Here is an 18,908-nt window from a genome sequence, read left to right on the forward strand (position 1 = left end):
ATTTCAAAATTTAGAAGATGTAGCAAGCTACAACAGACTACGCTTCCACTAGAAAACATGGAAAATTTCTAAGCAGTGTTACAAACCTCAGCATGAAGGTATGTAAATCACTCTGGAATCTGTTCTTTTTGCCTCCTCTTAAATCAAGACTGCCTAAGCAGGATGTTCTTCACTCAAAGGTCTTATGTTACTCAGGTAATAGGATTTATTCCTCAGCTTAAAACACTTTCTTTTACGGTTTATGACTAGGATTATAGTCCCATTAAAACTACCAACAAAAAATCCACTAGTTTCAAAACTGAGCTCACATATTAGAAACTGCTGTCATTATGCATTAAGTTCTGCTTGCCATTCACACCTACCCAATCCCACTGCAATTTATAAATTTCCATGTCAGAAGGGAAAGACAGGGAAGCATATGCCTTCTATTTCAATTACAAATAATGTTTTATCCTTTTAAAAAAAATTTGCTAACAAGCTAGTAAGTAAATATATAAAACAGACAGCAAGATTATAGAAAGTGGCAAAGAAAACCTAAAGTTAGCAAAGAATAAATTTCTATGTTGAAAGCACATCACTTCCTCTCAAGAAATGGCAGGAAGGGAATGCATGCTGGGCATGTTTGTGATTATACATCTCAACACAGAGAAATCCTCACACCAAAGACTGTAAAGATTTGAGAGCTGAGAATTGTAATGTTAGCAGCGTAGCCTGACACTCAAACACTGTAACTCTGATGCGATCCACAGGCAGGCACCATTTCAAGTGAACAGAGGAAAACTTAATAGCTTAAATTGGACAGAGGGTATGATATGTTTAATTATACATAACCACATTCTAGCAGAAATTTCAGTAACTCTGAAAGAGACTACAGAATGAATCAGTCTGCTCTTCATTACACAACAGAAAGGAACACTGATTTTCCTGTGCAGAACTGATTCTGGTCCTTCAGGCAACTGGATTTTCATGTATTCAAAAACAGACAATAACACAGGTTTTAATCTTCCTGTGTATCTCTGAAACATTTTTAAAATGGTTTTCTGCCAATCCTCTTCTACTGAGAGTTTTCACATGGTTCACAGCTAATACAATCCTACATTTTAAAGAGGATGGATTACAGAGAATTATGCTCCTGGTCATATACAAGCATTGAAAGGAACCTTTTTATTCCCTTCATTACAGTTTTATTTCAGACCAGCAGCCTGGAAACAACAGTTTCCTTATGTTCAGATTATGGCTTTGGTTACACTAATACTTGAGTAAATATGAGGAGGAGACACCTTTAAGGCATAATTTTCCCTGCATTTTCCTTCATTTCAGAAGCTGTTAAAACATATTAATTTTTTTTCATAAAAAAGCATTGATGCCATGCCGCAGTCCATTTTCTCCTGCTGTCCTTTTTGGACTCTAAATTGGTTAGGCCTGGCACCATAATATGCTGTGTCAGGTACAATGGGACTCCATTTTTAGGTGCCCTATAGCAATTTTGTTAAAAACAAGGATAAGTGTATTGATGGCTAACATGAGCAGTCCTTTGCTACTCCTGTCTCCATCTGTCTCCCTCTTACACAGCAAAGACAAGGAAGAGAGTCAGAGCCTCATTAGAGTTTCATAATCCATACTCTTGGCATGAAGGAGAAAAAAAAATATATGCAATAGTTCTTCTCTCGTTTAAACCTAAATCAGGTTCAGGTAACACACATGAGGGCACAAGCATGGGTATTACTGCTCTGTGAACATGTTTACTGATTTTGGTACCTAGTTCCACTTACTGACAAGAAACAGTCTCTCAATGTTACGATGATTACTAAAAACTTAACACAACTGGTGGCCAAAGGTCAAATAACACTGTTTATGTGCAGTACAAGTACTCAGCGAGAACAATTTCTGGAGAAAGTTGCATAAATGTCTCCTTTCAGTTTCTGTCCAAAAAGCAAGAACAGCCCTTCTGATCTGGTTTTCATGAAACAAAGAGAGGAGTATTGTATCAGTACTCTGCTTTTCCTTTGATTAAAAAAATGTGTTACAGTATTTACCTTTGACAACTATTTATTCTTTTGTCTTGTTTTCCTGACTGATGACAAGCACAGATGTTTTAGTGAAAATGACGACGCTTGTGTATTATTGTCAACATTCTCACTTCTTCAGTCAAGAAAGGTGGAAAACACATCTTTGCTGAACTTCTGCACTCAGCCTCCAACTCACATAAATAATGTTTTTCTCCAGTGCAAACAATTTCAAGAAGCTGTTCCAGAAGTTACTTAAGTTTAGGAGTCACACCTACTTCACCATGAACCTATATATCTTAACCATGTGCAAAAGTTCCAGCTGTCGAGTAAGAAATAATAGACAGCTGCACTAAGAGACACAGGATATTACCTAACTAATATGAGATATTGCTAAATTTCTATACAAGCGGATATGATATCAAAGATTAAAGATTAATGGGCTTGAGTGCACCCTCAATGGGCTCGAGAGCACCCTCAGCAAGTTTACCAATGACACTAAGCTGAGTGGTGCAGTCAACATGTTAGAAGGAAGAGATGCCAGCCAGAGGGACTTCAACAAACTCAGTAGGTGGGCCCGTCTAAACTTCATGAAGTTCAACATAGCAAAGTGCAAGGTTTTGCACTTGGGTCGGAGGAATCCCAGGCGTATATACAGCCTGGGAGGAGCAATCCTTGAGAGTAGCCCTGCAGAGAAGGACCTGGGGGTCCTGGTGGATGAAAAACTTAACATGAGCCAGCAGTGTGCTTTTGCAGCTCAGAAGGCCAATGGTATCCTGGGCTCCATCCGAAAAGGGGTGGCCAGCAGGGACAGGGAGGTGATTGTCCCTCTCTGCTCTGCCCTCATGAGGCCCCATCTGGAGTACCGCGTCCAGGTCTGGGGTCCCAATACAGGAAAGATGTGGAGCTGTTGGAGAGGGTCCAGAAGAGGGCCATAAAGATGCTCAGAAGGCTGCAGCACCTCCCCTACAAAGACAGGCTGAGGGAGCTGGGCTTGTTCAGCCTGTAGAAGAGAAGGCTGTGAGGAGACCTCATTGTAGCCTTCCAGAATTTAAAAGGGGATTATAAAAAGGAGGGGAATCAACTTTTTACTCAGGTAGACAGTGATAGGACAAGGGGGAATGGTTTGAGCTCAAGGAGGAAAGGCTTAGATTGGATGTCAGGAGGAAGTTCTTCACAGAGAGAGTGGTGAGGTGCTGGAACAGGCTGCCCAGAGAGGCTGTGGATGCTCCATCCCAAGAGGTGTTCAAGAGCAGGTTGGATGGAGCCCTGGGCAACCTGGTCTACTACCAGATCTGGAGGTTGGTGGCCATACCATGGCAGGGGGGTTGGAACTTGATGATCCTTGGGGTCCCTTCCAACCCAAGCCATTCTATGATTCTATGATTAAGAAATTTCAGAAGTAACTGAAGAGTTTTCCTCCAGACTTCAAAAAATAATACTTTTATAATAATAATAATAAATCAATAAATCAATAAATAATAAAATAGTCTTACAATCTTCAGTTCTAAAAACCAGAGGGCCACTCCAGACAATAAATAGTTAGCTCAGATAGATCTCTTTAAACTCAAAGTTGCTACATTGTTTTTTGTAGAACTGCTCCAATTTGCTAATAGTTTAATGGAGTATGCAATCTGCAATTAGTTTGTTGTGCTGTTAATGTACTCAGTTAAATCAAGCTCTTAGGTTTGCATATTACTGCTTATCTGATTGGCTTGTCTTCCTTCCACAAAGGGAGGAGAGTTTAAAATTCTTTAAAATGCTTTGAAAAATCATCTCTAGATCATTAGGAAAAACATTCTGCTAGATTTGCTCCACTGACAGAAGAACCAAACTATGTGCTTGCTGCTCAATATATTTATATTTATACCCATGTATTTGTGCTCAAACAAACAAATACTGCTTAGTATAAGAAGAAAGCACAAACTCCCCCAGAGTGCTCATGCATACGCAAAATAGGCATCTATCACCATTTATGTTCAGTAACTAACAGGTCCAGTGAAATTCAAGCCCAGTATGTGTTCAAAATATGTTGATTTCCCACAGCTGCATAAAATAATGCTGATGTTAAAAGTTAAGAAAATAAATTTCCTGGTCCCCGAGTCAAAATTCTTGTTTTCCACAAAACCAACTAGGTGGGGCAATCCCTGGAATGCAAAAATAAAACCATCCACACTCTCAGGTGTACTACTTCATTAGGGGTTACAAGCACCTCAAGTCTAATATTTAATTTGGACAGTTTGAGCTGGATTTAATACAGCAGCTGTTCACAGATAAACGAAATGAAGTGTACGTAACTCATCTGTCAGATAGACTGCATTTTTTTTGCAACATGAAACAGAAGATAATGAACTGGCCCAAAGAATACACCTGTGTGCAACAGATCTGGGATATGATGGTATCAACTACGCTGTCATTTTCTGCCAGAATTAATCAGCATAATGATATGTTTACAAAACTCAACAGTAGTACTATATTTAAAGAGTACTGTTAAGTCCTGCAATTATTATTAGTCTGTTCCTACATACCACCAAGACTGTTTGCAGAGTGATCCTTAATAAAGAAGGAGACTGAAAACTGGATTCCCAAGAACAATTCTTGACATAATTCATGTCAACATTTCTTGACCACTACATGCTGAATCTGTCCTGAGGAACAGCAACAGGCAGAGCTGCTTCACAGTGAACAAACTACTTCCTTCATCATAGGAACACTGTAGTAGCATGAAGTCTTATTGCCCATACAAACTATAATATGCCAGGTAACCAGGATGCAAAGGTAATTTCTCTGCTTTCCTTTTGGTTGGCGAGTCTTCCCCATTCAATTAATTCCCCTGAATTGCCAGGATCTGCTTGAAATCAACCTATACAGTACACGAGTGAATTCATATCTGTCTGGCTTTTGTGATGGACCAGTGCAAAATCAACACCAGAAACTAACATCTGACCCCAAAGAAGGTATCTGAACAAGCCTAAAAGTTAGATTGCTGGTGTAAGCCAACATGCCTTTTACACTGAGTTCTGCTGTAGGTACTTTAATACTTTGTATAGCCTTTACCATAAAGCAGTTCTATTCCCACTATCTGCACTCACGAATAACACTGCCATAAATTTCCTAGCACTGAAAACAGGAAAAAAAAAAAAACGAAATATTGCTTCAGGCTCCTAAGGAACTATGACAGATATTTAAGGCAAAAATAACTCAAAGAACTTTGAAAAAAATCATGACAGTTTATTTAAAACTAATACAGAGTACAGTAAATGAAATAAAAATTGCAAAGCTGAAGTCATTAAACATCATGTTTGATATCTGTTAAGTTAGTGTTGTAGCCCATGGTCTAAGTGACACTCCAAGACATTCCTTGAAAAGTGTAAGCAATGGGAAAGTGGAAAGTGAATGATGAAAGGCTGCTGGAGGGAAGAAGACATTAGTCCTAGTATTTGGGCAGCCTAAGAGTCCCAAACTTACACCTTGTGAAGAGCTGAATTTTTTCGGACTCCATTATTACTTTGCTTGTGTTTCAAAATTTTGAAATTGAGATATTAAAGAACATATCTAAGAGTATCACATAACCTTCAGATTTCAGGTATGTAAAGCTATTTCATGAACAAATTACTATACGTTTCCTCCAAATGTTCCTAAATTGTTATTGTTCTCCAAGGAAACATTTCAAGTGGCCAGTTCTCCCCATCTATAGCTATTAGTCAAGGTGACATGGGAAGTGTTGAAACAGCAGATCTTGTTAAAACGCTAATATTATTAAGATAGAAGTTAATAATTCTGAAAGTTAACTTTATGACCAATTAATCACATTGGGTGAGTGCTGGAGGCATTCTACTCCAGATGTATATCCTAATTTACCTTCCCTTATGCACACCTCAGGAAGACAGTTTTGCAGTTGAAATATAAAGCACTAAAATGCTGAGCTAAAACAAAATCTCTTTTGAACTTCCACAAAGTCAAACTAAGAATTAAAATCTTTTGGATTTAAAGGGTTTTATGCAATGTAGCATCACTCTTACCTCCATGGGAAAGGCTTTAAAATTAACCGTGTGCTCAGAACCACGCTGGTTTTCTCTCCCCCAGTGAAATCGAACATCGTGTAGTTCAAACTCATGTCCTCGAGGTAAAGGCCCGCCTACTAACACTGAAAGAACATAAGGAAAGAACATAAATGGTAACACATTTGGCTGTGTAAGAGACAAGCCAATGGATATATTCTCTAAATACAATGAGGACACTGTTGCAAGCTTCTTATTGTCAAGTAACTTAGAGAGGAAAGTTGAAAGAGGTGAGATCTTTACCTTAAAACTTCTGTGCAGGTACAGAATGCAAGCAGTTATAAACAGCAGTAAAAACACCATCATGCTGCACTCTTAGTTTTATGAGCCAGAACAGCTGGTTCATAACACAAAATAAAAATATTGTACCTTTATCGGAAGAGTGAATATGTTTATTGGTGTTATCAAGACAGTAGCCACATGCTCTAAACAGATGGCAGGGGCTGTGAATTGAACTGGTCACTACCTTCAACTAGTCCAAATGCTTAATTTTCATTACCTATATTTGCTATGTATCACAGAAGCTGACAGAAAATGTTGGTTGCCAATATTTGCCAAGGTAAAGGTAGTAAGTCATACACCACCTGACAGCCTTTGAGATACAGAATACCTCCATAGCCAAATATAATCAAACCTACACATACACATGCTTATTTCCTTAAAAACAGCTTCTAAACAGCCATAGCTTTTTCCTAACATAGTTTTTTAAAGCATTCAGAATTTCTGAAAAGTATCTATCCATAATTACCGCACAAAGCAACCACTTCATATAATAGCTTGATTCTTTTGCATTAATAGAGCCTTTCACCCTAACAATAAGTACAAAAAGCAAGCAATTTTGCTTGGACCTTTTTTGAGGTCCACTCTACTTTGGAATTAATCAGTGAAAACATTTGGCCCAGGGATTCGTGAATTGGCTTCAGACCAAATACTACTCTGCACGCTGTAGGTAACTTTATGCTGAAATCCCCATGTGCTGGCTTCTACATAGGGCTGGGTTTCATTTAAGGTCATTCATAGTCTTCCTCATAATCCATTACATTCTGGCTTACATTTCACTGACTTTGAAACTTATACAATCTTTGATAATCGATAAGGATTATTTAATTGCATAATGTACAGCTTTAGAGAACAGCAGTTCCATATAATATAAAGTTATTTTGATGTACAAACTAAGTAGCCTTGGAGTAGTTGGGACCATAAGATATACTGCAGTAATAAAATAACTCAACTACTGAATCATACTGCAGCTGTACAAAAACAAAAATACAGAATTATTTAAAAAAAGAAAAAAGAAAGAAACCTGATCAGTTACAGTTTTCAGACACTAGTGCTGGAGAAAGTATTCAGATTAGTTCTCTTTTAATGATTCTTCATAATTAATCTAACTATTAGGGTACCGAAGATGAAATGTCCTAAATGTAATTATTCAAATTTGCTTCTTAAACTTTATCTATATTTTACTCATACCTATATCTGTAGGGAAAAATCTGCAAATCTAGTGAATATTTGGGAAAACAGTCAATTAAAGTACTTAGGAAAATCTAGAATAAAAAGTGACACGATAATTAGGGTTACTTCTTAGGAAACCAGAGCATTTTCTGTTTTAAAGTATTGTTCCTAAAAAGTGTAACAGGACTAAAGGTTTTCTATACGAAATAGTTTTGTATCTGCGGGAGCTTCTAAGACTTCATTTTTGAAGCTTAATTTATACACTGATCCCATGATAAAAGTATTTAAATGCATAAAGTATGTTTATGTTTCTTCGCTTTTCATCACATTCTGATCCTTGTAAATGCATGAAACATGTTTAACTCTACTTTCCAGCAATTTCTCATCCTTACTAGAGAACAATTCTGAAACTATCATCTGACGTCCAATCTACTAATGGCTTAAGAGAAGTCTCTCTGTTATTTGGATCCTCCAAGGCAATTTTCAATATCCAACTCCGTAACACAGTTGGTCATGCTTATTCCACCTAATGTATAACATATGTATGATGATCAAGTTGAAAGCAGCCTGTAAAAATGTTTACAATTAAATAATAAGAAGGATTGGAGAATTCCAGATGGAGCGTGTCCTGAACTGAAGGATAAAACAATTCAACAGAAAGGACAAATTGACTTTTAATATGTACTTAAGCAGTTCATGTTTTCCACAAAGAAGTTTTTCTTCAACTGTCAGCATTACAGTAGATGTGACTCTCTTGCACATCAACTGGACAAAGTTTCAAAAGCACTTAGTGCTCAACAGTTCCCATTAAAACAATCTGGCTAAATGGACTTGTCATCAGAGATCCCCTGTGAGGAAGAGAAGCTGCAGGAGTTTCCGCAATCCCTGAAAATTAGCCAGAATACTCGATCAAACACAGCTTATTAACTCTTTTCTACTCTTGGTAGGGATAAAAAATGCTGTCCTCTCCCTCCAAACATGGAAAAATTATCCCGTTTAAAAATGGAAAATTATGTAATATGAAACCAAGAAGAAATTAAAAGTAAACCAAGAATTCCTAAACCCTTATCCCATATCTCAGTCATAAACTTTTATTCTATTTCACTTAATTTCTTATATTTCAACAGTCATAAGACTGGCACCAGTCTGCACTCCAGTTTAAAAAGTATTTTTCTTTTCCTAGGTCTGGACTGGTTTTGCACATCCATATAAGTGTGTTGGTGCCATCTTATTAATTATTGCTACTAAGTTACAAACTGCCCTCAGAAAGGAGGGGTTTAATGAGTTGTATTTTGGCATGCAAGTGGCAGTGTTCTTTGCGGTCACTCTTAAACCAGAGGAGAATTCAGGGATCTTCCTGATCTTGCAGAGAGAACCTTACTCTCTGAGAAAAGAGCCCTACTTCTGATGAAGGCAATAAAACTGACTGGAAGTACAAAATTTCTGTTCTATTGGAAATCTACAAAAATCTGTGGAAAGAAGTGTTCTGTTTTGCAGTAAAACACTACATTTACCATGGAAGGGATATTATAAAGGAAAACATAATTATTGAAAGAACAAACCCTTCTGTTTAAAAAAATCATTGTAAAACTGAACTGACTCCCTCACCACCAACACAGCTGCAGCTCACAGGACTACTGAGATCTCAGAAGGAAACAAAAGTTGGGCTTGACAATCTTCAGCTGTTTAAATGCCCCCAGAAGGCAGCTGCTAGCTAAGATTGGTTAGAATAACTTGGATACTCTTCAAAACACACGGTAAGAACTACCACAGGGCTGGAAAGCACAAAGGGCTTTCTCTGCCAACTTCCTTGATAGTTGTCTCCTTTGTAGAGAATAGTTTATCCACATGAAAGGTCTGAATGAACGAGATACCGTCGTTTCACTAAACTTGAAATTGTTTATCAGCTACTAGCTCTTATTTGTTGAATGAACCTGAAAAACCCTTTAAGAAATGAGGACTGCTGCGCTACCTGTTCTTCATCAACATTGTAGGTATGTGTAACTGGAGCATCTGCATTAACTGAGTAGTTAGCATTCACAGCCCACTCAAATTAATGGGAAAAGTTTAGTATAACTTACACAGACTCTGGAAAATGGACAGATTTTGCCAGTTTGGCATCACACTGTCCTAAGCAATAGCCCAAACTGCTTCTGACAGCAGACAACTGTCAGAGCACTCGATGACAGCACCACAACAGGGTCCAACCTTTGCTCTGAGCGTCTTTGAACATGCTCTGGAGCAGCCTCACTGCCCATCCCGCTTGGCGCTGACACTCGCTCCCTTCCCAAAGCCAGTCCCAAGGTAGCATCCACCCCTTCTCCGAGCCGCAGCCCGCGCCGAATCAGCCCCTCCTATGCCCCAGGATGCACGCACAGCATCCCGAGAGGCAACGAGCGCCCACGGAATGCCACTGGAGATGCGTGAGCAGTGTCGGCGCATACCTGATTTGGACTTGAGGGCGATCTGAATGGAATGCCCGTCGTTAATCACTTCGCAGTCGCGACACACGACGTAGTTGGGCGACAGGCGCACTTCCAGGAGCGAGGGGTCGTATTTCGCCTCTCTCGAGTTCAAGTTAATGGGCGACTGGTACTCCCCGTTGGCATCGGGAAAAATCAGCCCCCACTCGACCCCTGCAGCGCCGGGAGAAGTCGTTACGTGGCGATCCATCCCCGGAGCCCCCTCCTCGCCCCCGCCAGAGACGTGGTCGTTACCGGGCTCCCCCCGGGGCTCTCCGGCTCCCCCGCGATCTTCCTCCCCCCCCGCGCCGCGATGTAAATCCTCCACCACCACCTCTTCTGCCCGTGGGGAAACTTTCCCCCGCCGCAGCCGCTGCCCGGCGCCCGCTTCTCACCTTCCTCGTAGCCCCACTCCGGAGCCTCCTCCCTGCGCGGGAAGGGCTCGGCGCCCTCGATCAGGCTCCGGTCCGCCATGGGGACTGCTCCCCTCGGGCCGGGGCTGGCTGCGCGGCTGACGGGCGAGGCTGCCTCGCGGCGCTGCGCCGTGCTCGGGCCCTGCCTCCGCCCCGCGGATGGCTGGTGTTGTGCGGCGGAGGGCAGGGGCAGGGGCTGGGGGCGGAGGGAGCCGTGCGCGGGGACCGAGCGCTGCCTCACGCCGCGGGTGGGCCGGGCACGGACGACCGCCCCCGGCGGAGGGTGTGAAGGCGGCCGCGGCACTGCAGCCCGGCTGGGCTTTCCCGTACGACGCCGCTCGCCTCGGCTTCCCGCCGCAGTACCTCGGTGTGCCGGCGATTCGTGCTGGCAGCACCTCCGTGTGTGTAGGTTATAGACAGGGAGAGCCTGATCAACAAGTGCAAAGTGCGCTGCACCTATGGAGGAAGCATCCCAGGCACCAGGACACGCTGGGGGCACGCAGCTGGAAAGTGGTCTGGTACAAAAGGACCGAGGGGTCCTTGTGGACACCACATTGAGTGAGTCAGCAGTGTGCCCTTGGTGCTGGGAAGGCTTCCAGTGTTCTTGGCTGCATTAGGAGGAGCATTTCCAGTCTCCTCTGGTGCAACTTGAGGCCATTCCCTCTAGTCCTATTGCTAGTTATCCAGGAGAAGAGGCCAACAACCACCTCACCACAACCTCCTTTCAGGTAGTTGTAGAAAGCAGTAAGGTCTCCCCTGAGCTTCCTCCAGGCTAAACAATCCCAGCTCCCTCAGCTACTTTTGTGCTCCAGAAGACTTATGATCCAGACCCCTCATCAGCTTTCTTGTCCTTCTCTGGACACACTCCAGGGCCTCAATGTCATTCTTGTAGGGAGGGGCCCAAAACTGAACACTGTACTCAAGGTGCGGCCTCACCAGTGCTGAGTACAGAGGGACAATCATTTCCCTGCTCCTGCTGTCAGTACTATTTCTGACACAAGCCAGGATGCCATTGGTCTTCTTGGCCACCTGGGCACACTGCTGACTCATGTTCAGCCAAGCATCAACCAACACTCCCAGGTCTGTTTCCTCTACGCAGTCTTCCAGCCATTCTGCCCCAAGCCTGTAGCATTGCCTGGGGTTGTTCTGCCCCACGTGTAGCACCCAGCACTTGGTCTTGATAAACTTCATCCCACTGGCCTCAGCCCAGCTATCCAGCCTGTCCAGATCCCTCTGTAGGGCCTTGCCACCCTCAGGCAGATCGACACTTCCTTCCAGCTTGGTGTCATCTGCAAACTTACTGAGGGTGCACTCAATGCCCTCATCCAGGTCATCAGTAAAGATATTGAAGAGGACAGGCCTCGGAACCAACCTCTGGGGAACACCACTCGTGACCGGTCGCCAGCTGGATTTAACTCCATTCACCACCACTTTCTGCGCCTGGCCATCCAGCCAGTTCTTTACCCAGTAAGGAGTGTATCTATCCAAGCCATGGGCTGCCAGCTTCTCCAGGAGAATACTGTGGGAGACAGTGTTGAAGGTTTTGCTGAAGTCTAGGAAGACTACGTCAACAGCCTTTCTCTCATCCACCAGGCAGGTCACTCAATCACAGAAGGAGATCAGGTTGGTCATGCAGGACCTGCCTTTCATGAACCCATGCTGGCTGGGCATGGGTTGTCCCCTGGTTGTCCCACACATGCTGTGTGATCTCACTCAAGATGATCCACTCCATAACCTTTCCTGGCACCAAGGTCAGGCTGCCGGGCACGTACCCAGATCGTCCTTCCTACCCTTCTTGTAGACTGGAGTCACATTGACAAGCCTCCAATCCTCTGGGACCTCTTTGGTTGACCAGGAACTCTGATAGGTGGTGAATAGTGGCTTGGCTATCACCTCAACCAGCTCCCTCAGCACCCTCAGGTGGATCCCTTCCAGCCATATGGATTTGTACTGTCCAGGTGGACTAATAGGTCTCTAACTGTTTCCACCTGAATTGTGGGGGGTTTATTGTGCTCCCCATCCCAGATTTCAAAGTCAGGGGGTAGAGTACCCTGAGGATAATTGGTCTGACTTTTAAAGACAGATGTAAAAAAGGCATTGAGAACCTAAGCCTTTTCCTTATCCTCAGTGGTCACATTCCCCACCACATCCAGTAAAGGGTGGAGATGCTCCTTAGCCCTCCTCTTACTGTTAATAGATTTGTAAAAATGTTTTTTGTTCTCTTTTACCCTAGTGGCCAAGCTGAGTTCAAGCTGGGCTTTTGCCTTTCTAATTTTCTCCCTGCATATCCTGACAACTTCTTTGAACTATCCTCGAGTTGCCTGTCCCTTCTTCCACAGGAAGTAGATTTTTTTTTCTCCTGGAGCCTCAGGAAATGCTCCCAGTTCATTCACGTCAGTCTTCTTCCCAGCTGACTCATCTTGCGGCACAAGCGGATAGCCTGCTTCTGTGCCTTTAAGACTTCCTTCTTGAGGAACAACCAGCCTTCATGGACCCCTTTACTCTTCAGGACTGAATCCCAAGGGACCCTCCCTACCAGTGTCCTGAACAGTTCAAAGTCTGCCCTCTGGAAGTCCAAGGTAGCAGTTTTGCTGCCCCCCCTCCTGACTTCACCAAGAATCGAGAACTCTACTATTTTGCGGTCACTCTGTCCAAGACAGCTCCCGACCTCCACATCTCCCACCAGTCCTTCTCTGTTTGTGAACAGCAGGTCTAGCAGGGCATCTCCCCTAGTAGGTTCTCCTACCAGCTTTGTCAGGAAGTTATCTTCCATACACTCTAGAAATCTCCTAGACTGCTTCTTCTGTGCTGCATTGTATTTCCAGCATATATCAGGGAAGTTGAAGTTCCCCATGAAAACAAGGGCTAGTGATCATACAACTTCTGCCAGCTGCTCATAGAATGCCTCATCCATCTCTTTATCCTGATTAGACAGTCTATAACAGACCCCCACCAGGATATCTGCCTTGTTGGCCTTCCCTCTCATCCTTACCATAGAGATTCAACCTTGTCATTCCAAGCCCTGAGCCCAACAACTTCAAAACACTCTCTAATACAGAGATGTGTAGAACGGAGAATGGAAACCCACCACTGACAGTCTGCACTCCCTGAGAGCAACCAAGAGCAGCAACAGAAACTATCAAATAGAGGTGCTACAATGGTAAGTGGATGTGTCCTTTCCTTACCACCCAGCCCTCCCTGACAGCATAATATCCCGATCTTGTGCTGCTGATCTACACTGTGGACCCGTGTTCCCCAGCTCAGCAGTAGTACCTTTGACTCCTGCTCAGGGCTGACATGAGAGCAAAAATTATCATCTGCATCAAATTGAGATTGAAGCAGAGGAAGGAGTGAGCTAGAAATTTGTTAATGAAGCAAGAGAGTACTGGCTCATGAGCTGTGTGCAAGGTAGAAAGAAGTCAGGACAAAAAAATAAATTGAGTTTTCTTGTTCTTTTTTTGTTTTGAGGTTTTTTTGGGGGAAATGGTTTTTTTGTATAGCATTGGAACGAAAATACATGTTTCTTTCTTCAGGATTATTAGTTACTGTCTTCACTACTGATGAGTGAAAGGAATACATTCTACCTAAGCAAACTACATCAGTATGCAGCTTCTTGTGGAAAAAAAAAAATAAGGAAGCAAATATACCTTTTTTCTCTCGTATTGAATAACTGACATCTGTACAAACAGAACATGGGAGTTTTCTGGCATGAACTTTTTCATGTGATAATATGTTGAATATATGTATTTTTCTCCCATACCAAATTGGTTTTGCTGTTTGGCAAATTTTATCCTCTAAACCCGTTTTAAACACACGCTAGTTATTCCTATTAAAGTCAGTACCTTTGAATTATTGCTGACCTGCACAGGGAAAAAAACATTGCTCTAAATCATCATTGATTCTGGCCCACCTGACTGGAAATTCATTTTCCTCTTCAAGCAGTCTCACATTTTGAAGAAAAAACAGGTTTAGGAGGCTGGGTTCATTCCAATGGCCCTTGAAGCACAGTACTTCATTCATGCCCTCTATTAAGTCCTTTCCTGTGGTAGCTTTCCTGTGGGACGTCTGTTCTAGAATTTCACACTTATGAGTGGCAACATAATCAGACCTGTGATTTCCTGTTTTGTAATAAATACTTTTAATGGCATTTAATAGTTTTCATGGCTCCCATTCATAGCTGAAGTTAAGTACTAAACTACTTATATTTGTTGCCCTTCCTTTTAACCTTTTCATTCTTTCCATATCTTTCTGCAAGATTAGGCACAGCGGGTAAGGGCTTATTTATTTCTCTATGTCTGCTCAGTTGTTCTCTGTGCAAATATCATATTTTTTCCATCATTGCTGTCTGGCATAGAATGATCTAATCAGCAGGTTAGATTTTGCTGAAGATCACTATGAATTGGTAAAATGTGCAAGTAACAAGGGAGTTCAAGGTTATATCTCTACAATGTAAGGGTTCACAGGACAGATATTTCACATTTAACTCCAACCACAATCAACCTGAGCAATCTCTGCACAAGCCAACTCATTTGTTTATGGACCCATCTTCAAGTAATGGCACTGAATCACGCAGAATCAGATGGAGATAGTAGCATGATGAAAGCCTTGCTTGAGGTCAGTGAGATTTGCTCTCTTTTAATGACGTAGGCACTCTTGAAATTGTTGCACTCTTTATTGGTCCACATTGTTAAGTAAGTCTGCACATAAGGTTACAGTTGACTTAACTACAAAAACTTGATCACTAGATAATATAATACACTTAAATGCAGTATTTATTCTGTAAAATTCCATTGCTGGTGGAATTATTCACTGTAGTAACTTTTGCAACATTTGTTCAGTACATTGAAAAATCCATGGGTAGGCACTGTTATGGCCCTTCAAGCCATAACAAATATCAAATTGATGGGCAAAACGTGTGAAGGAATCACAAGCTGGCCTTCATATGACACCATCCCAACAGAAGCGGGAGGAGGACACATCTTTCCTGGATCCCAGTTCAGCCGTTGATCCTATGAAGCACGCTGACTTCTTGCTTAACTGGGATTAATGATCAGAACCTTTGATGATAACAGGAAGAAAAAATGGAAAAGAAAAAAAAACTTAGGCAGAGATCCAGTGTTTCAGCAGTTCCTCTTTGAACTCAGAAGACAGTAGTTCAGAAGCGGCTGAGTTTCCGACATTCCCTTTGGTAAAATGGCATTTTGAAACATCTTCAGTATACTGCTTAATCCTAATGAGATTGTGAACAACTATTCTTGTGTTTCCTCTATTATTATTTAGTAGATAGTTACTGATTTCTTTTTTCCTAGCATCAGTACCATACTAATTTAACAATATCAGAAATAGACACCATACCTTCTCTTAACATTTTACAGTGTATATACTGAGAAAACCAGGTCTGAACCGAAATTCTGTATCCAAACTCTTTGAGAAATTTGTATCCATAAACCGACATTAATGACTAACAACATTTTTTTAAGTAAATTTCAACAATTTGTTCTTACAGCTTTCACTACACTGAAAGCTCAGTGCAGAGAATTATGTTACTAAGGTTTTAAGAAATTGGTTGGAAAAATAAAAACAGAGTTCCATCCAAGTTATTTTGAACTGTACAGTCCTACCTGCAGGATTCTCTGCAGGCCACAGAGCTGATAGTTATTTCTCTGGTGCAAGAATAAGTAATTGAGATTATAAGATGACCATATTTCCTTTATTAGTCAGTTTTTCCTTCATTATCTTGCTGTGAAGAGTATTTCAGGGCAAGCAGGACTTAATAGTATAAGGAGATAATTGTTCTGTGGGACATTTGAGTATTCAGTTTGGGGCAATTTAGACCACAGTTATGTTTCTCTAAGCCAGCTCTTAATTCTTGTCAAGGTGTCCTGAAAGAAAAGACTATCCATACAGAAACATAGGCAACTAAATGACCAGGAGCACCTAGCTTTTTCAGATTGAACTTCCTGTGCTTGACCATGGGGTTGGCCAGCAATTATCACTCACATGATCTTGTTTCTACCTTTATTCTTGCCAGGTCACTCTTTCAAAAAAGTTTGACACTTTTCCAAACTTAGAAGTGGAAGCTGAAAGTTTGTACGTTTGCCCATTAGAGTACATGCTTATATACAACAAAACTGAGAATCTCTTTGCACTTTTTGAAGGAGCTTATTCACTGCAAGGAAGAATATTTCATCTTTCCTGGCCTGGAATAATATTTGCCTGTCATTTTTTCTGAAGCTGAAGCGTTGTGTAACAAAAAAAAAAAAGGATGGCCAAGTAGTGTAAATAGTACAGGATGACAAGGTAAAGAGAAAGCATTTTCAATAAAGAGCTCATTTATAGCAAAGAGAAACAATTTATGGTGAAAGATTCCAAGTGTTTGCAAGTCAGGTTTATACTGGCAAATTCTGGTCTGCAAATGTTGCAGAATATGGCAGCTGGATTCCAGTTTACTTTTAAATCCACACCAAGTGTGGTTTCAGTGGTCATACCCGTTTTATGGTCTGCAAGCATAAATTTGTGCTTCTTGAGTTTACCATCTAATGGGATGACAGGCTGGTCCTGCACACACTTCACAAATTTAACTTAAGAGTATACATGATTTCTTTGGAGTTGTAAGATCTGAGATGAGCTGAAACTGTGTACTCAAGTACACACTACAGCATAGGTATAAAACCTCTAAGTGCAAAACTGCATCTGTCGGAGTGCACAAGAAGTGAAAGCTAATATTGCTAAACTAATTGGCATAATTAGCATATGTTGTTCCAGTATTCAAATGTGTAAACCAAGGCTACTGTTGCTGCCAATGAGAATTCACACATACATTCAGAAGGCAATAAATCTACAATAGGATATTTTCCACTTATTTAAAGAAAACTCAAGAAATAAGATGTACTTCTAAGGACTAAAAGTACCACAGTCAAAGGGAAAGGAAAAAAATAACAACAAAAAATACAGCATAATTAAGAGGCGTACTGAAAAAAAAAATAGAGAATAATCCAGTGTAGTCTCATAGAGCTTTTCCCTAATAGGATCTATCTCTGGAAAAAAAGTACGTAAATAATTTGGAGAAGGTACTGGGAATTGCTGCTGAAGTAAAATAAGTACAAAAATAAAGTGAAATCCTTCAGACAGTAGAAGAGTAAAAGGGAAGTGAGATTTTTTTTTCACTGGTAGTCTGGGGAAAGTACAGCTAGAGGGTGAAATTGAATATCTCTGAAACACAGTACAAGAAATAATAATTAAAGGCCCCAACATGGCAAAACTCCTATGTAAATAGTTTGTTATTTCTTTAGGAAGGAAGCAGAACTAAAGATATACTCACACAAAATTCAAGGAAGAAGATGAAATGCTCAGAGGGAAAATCTGCAGTAGGAAAATGCTATTTATTTATTTACCTAACTGTAGTAGTTTCAGATCTTTAGTATTAGGTGAGATTCCTAAGGGATTATGAGTTTCATTTAATACTTACTGGAGTGGCTTTTTGTCAGTGAAACTAGTAAGTGTTGAATCCACTACCTGAAAATTAAATGATTAAAAAGGAAGCACAGAACATGAATAATACTGTTCTACTCTTCAAAATAAAAGGAGAAAATGAGCTAAATAATGTGCATGAGCATTTTTTCACTGTAGGAGCAGAGACAGATGTTGACTTAAAAGTGTTGGCTTTTCGACTGGGAAGTGCAGGAACATTTGGAAGCACTGAGCAGGATCGAGTGGTGGGGGTGTAACAATGTATTTGATTCTGTGAAATGATGGCAAAAGGAAAGTCAATTTTTCATTAATTCTACTGACTTTTGCTTATCAATATGTAAACATCTGTAACTGACAAAGTGCTCACGTGCCCAGTTCTGGTAAAGCTATGAAATCATACCCTGAGAGTGTAATCTGGCTTCCTATATCACAGACGACTGCATTCCACACAGTTACTCGTGTACCAAGTTAATTATTTGGCTATAAATAAATAACAACTTGTGTTTCGCTAGAGCACATTTTCCAGAAATGCATGACCTCAAGATACCAAGAAAAGAAGAATTCATTACTTTCCTTTGCCAGCTTGTTCCAGCAGTTAATCCCCATCACTCTTAACTAATAGGTACTCAATTCTAATTTGAGTTTATCTGGCTTTAACCTCTAGCCACTGTTTCATGTTATGCTTGTTCGCCTTGACTGAAGAGCCTTTATTGTTTTGTTTTCTCTGTAATGTATTCACTCGCTTTGGTCACCTCCTTGTGGTCTGAGCAAAAGGAGCACATTAGCACTTACTGGAGGAATAAGACCAGGATATCTTTTTAATCTTTTTTCTATTTTTTCCTGTTTTCTGTAGTAAAAATACAGACATCAGAATTCTCCTGTGTAGCTCTTATTTTTTTTTACCACAGTGTTCCCATTCATTTCTTTTTTATGCACACAGTGACCACACACATTAGACTGGTTTTTATTTTTTATTTTTTACTGTTGGATTGGACATTGGACCTCTTGTTTTGCTGCTGTTTAATATAAATATTAGATCCTCTT

General features: G+C 41.0%; 1 protein-coding gene across 4 annotated transcripts in view; it reads right to left on the reverse strand.

The window, feature by feature from the left end:
- CA8 (carbonic anhydrase 8) overlaps positions 1-10,646 on the reverse strand; it is a 53,253-nt gene extending 42,607 nt beyond the window's left edge. The window contains exons 1-3 of one of the 4 annotated variants that reach the window (XM_021385539.1): positions 10,377-10,625; positions 9,964-10,155; positions 6,029-6,153 (exon numbers count right to left, since the gene is read on the reverse strand). In XM_021385539.1, coding sequence (XP_021241214.1) covers positions 6,029-6,153; positions 9,964-10,155; positions 10,377-10,455 — 396 coding nt within the window. In that variant the 5' untranslated portion in view covers positions 10,456-10,625. Of the gene's footprint in view, positions 1-6,028; positions 6,154-9,963; positions 10,156-10,376 lie in introns of all 4 variants that reach the window. The other 3 variants (XM_021385541.1, XM_021385543.1, XM_021385542.1) reach the window with 3 other exon arrangements.

This window comes from Numida meleagris, chromosome 2 (assembly GCF_002078875.1).
Source record: "Numida meleagris isolate 19003 breed g44 Domestic line chromosome 2, NumMel1.0, whole genome shotgun sequence".
NCBI classification, from domain to species: domain Eukaryota; kingdom Metazoa; phylum Chordata; class Aves; order Galliformes; family Numididae; genus Numida; species Numida meleagris.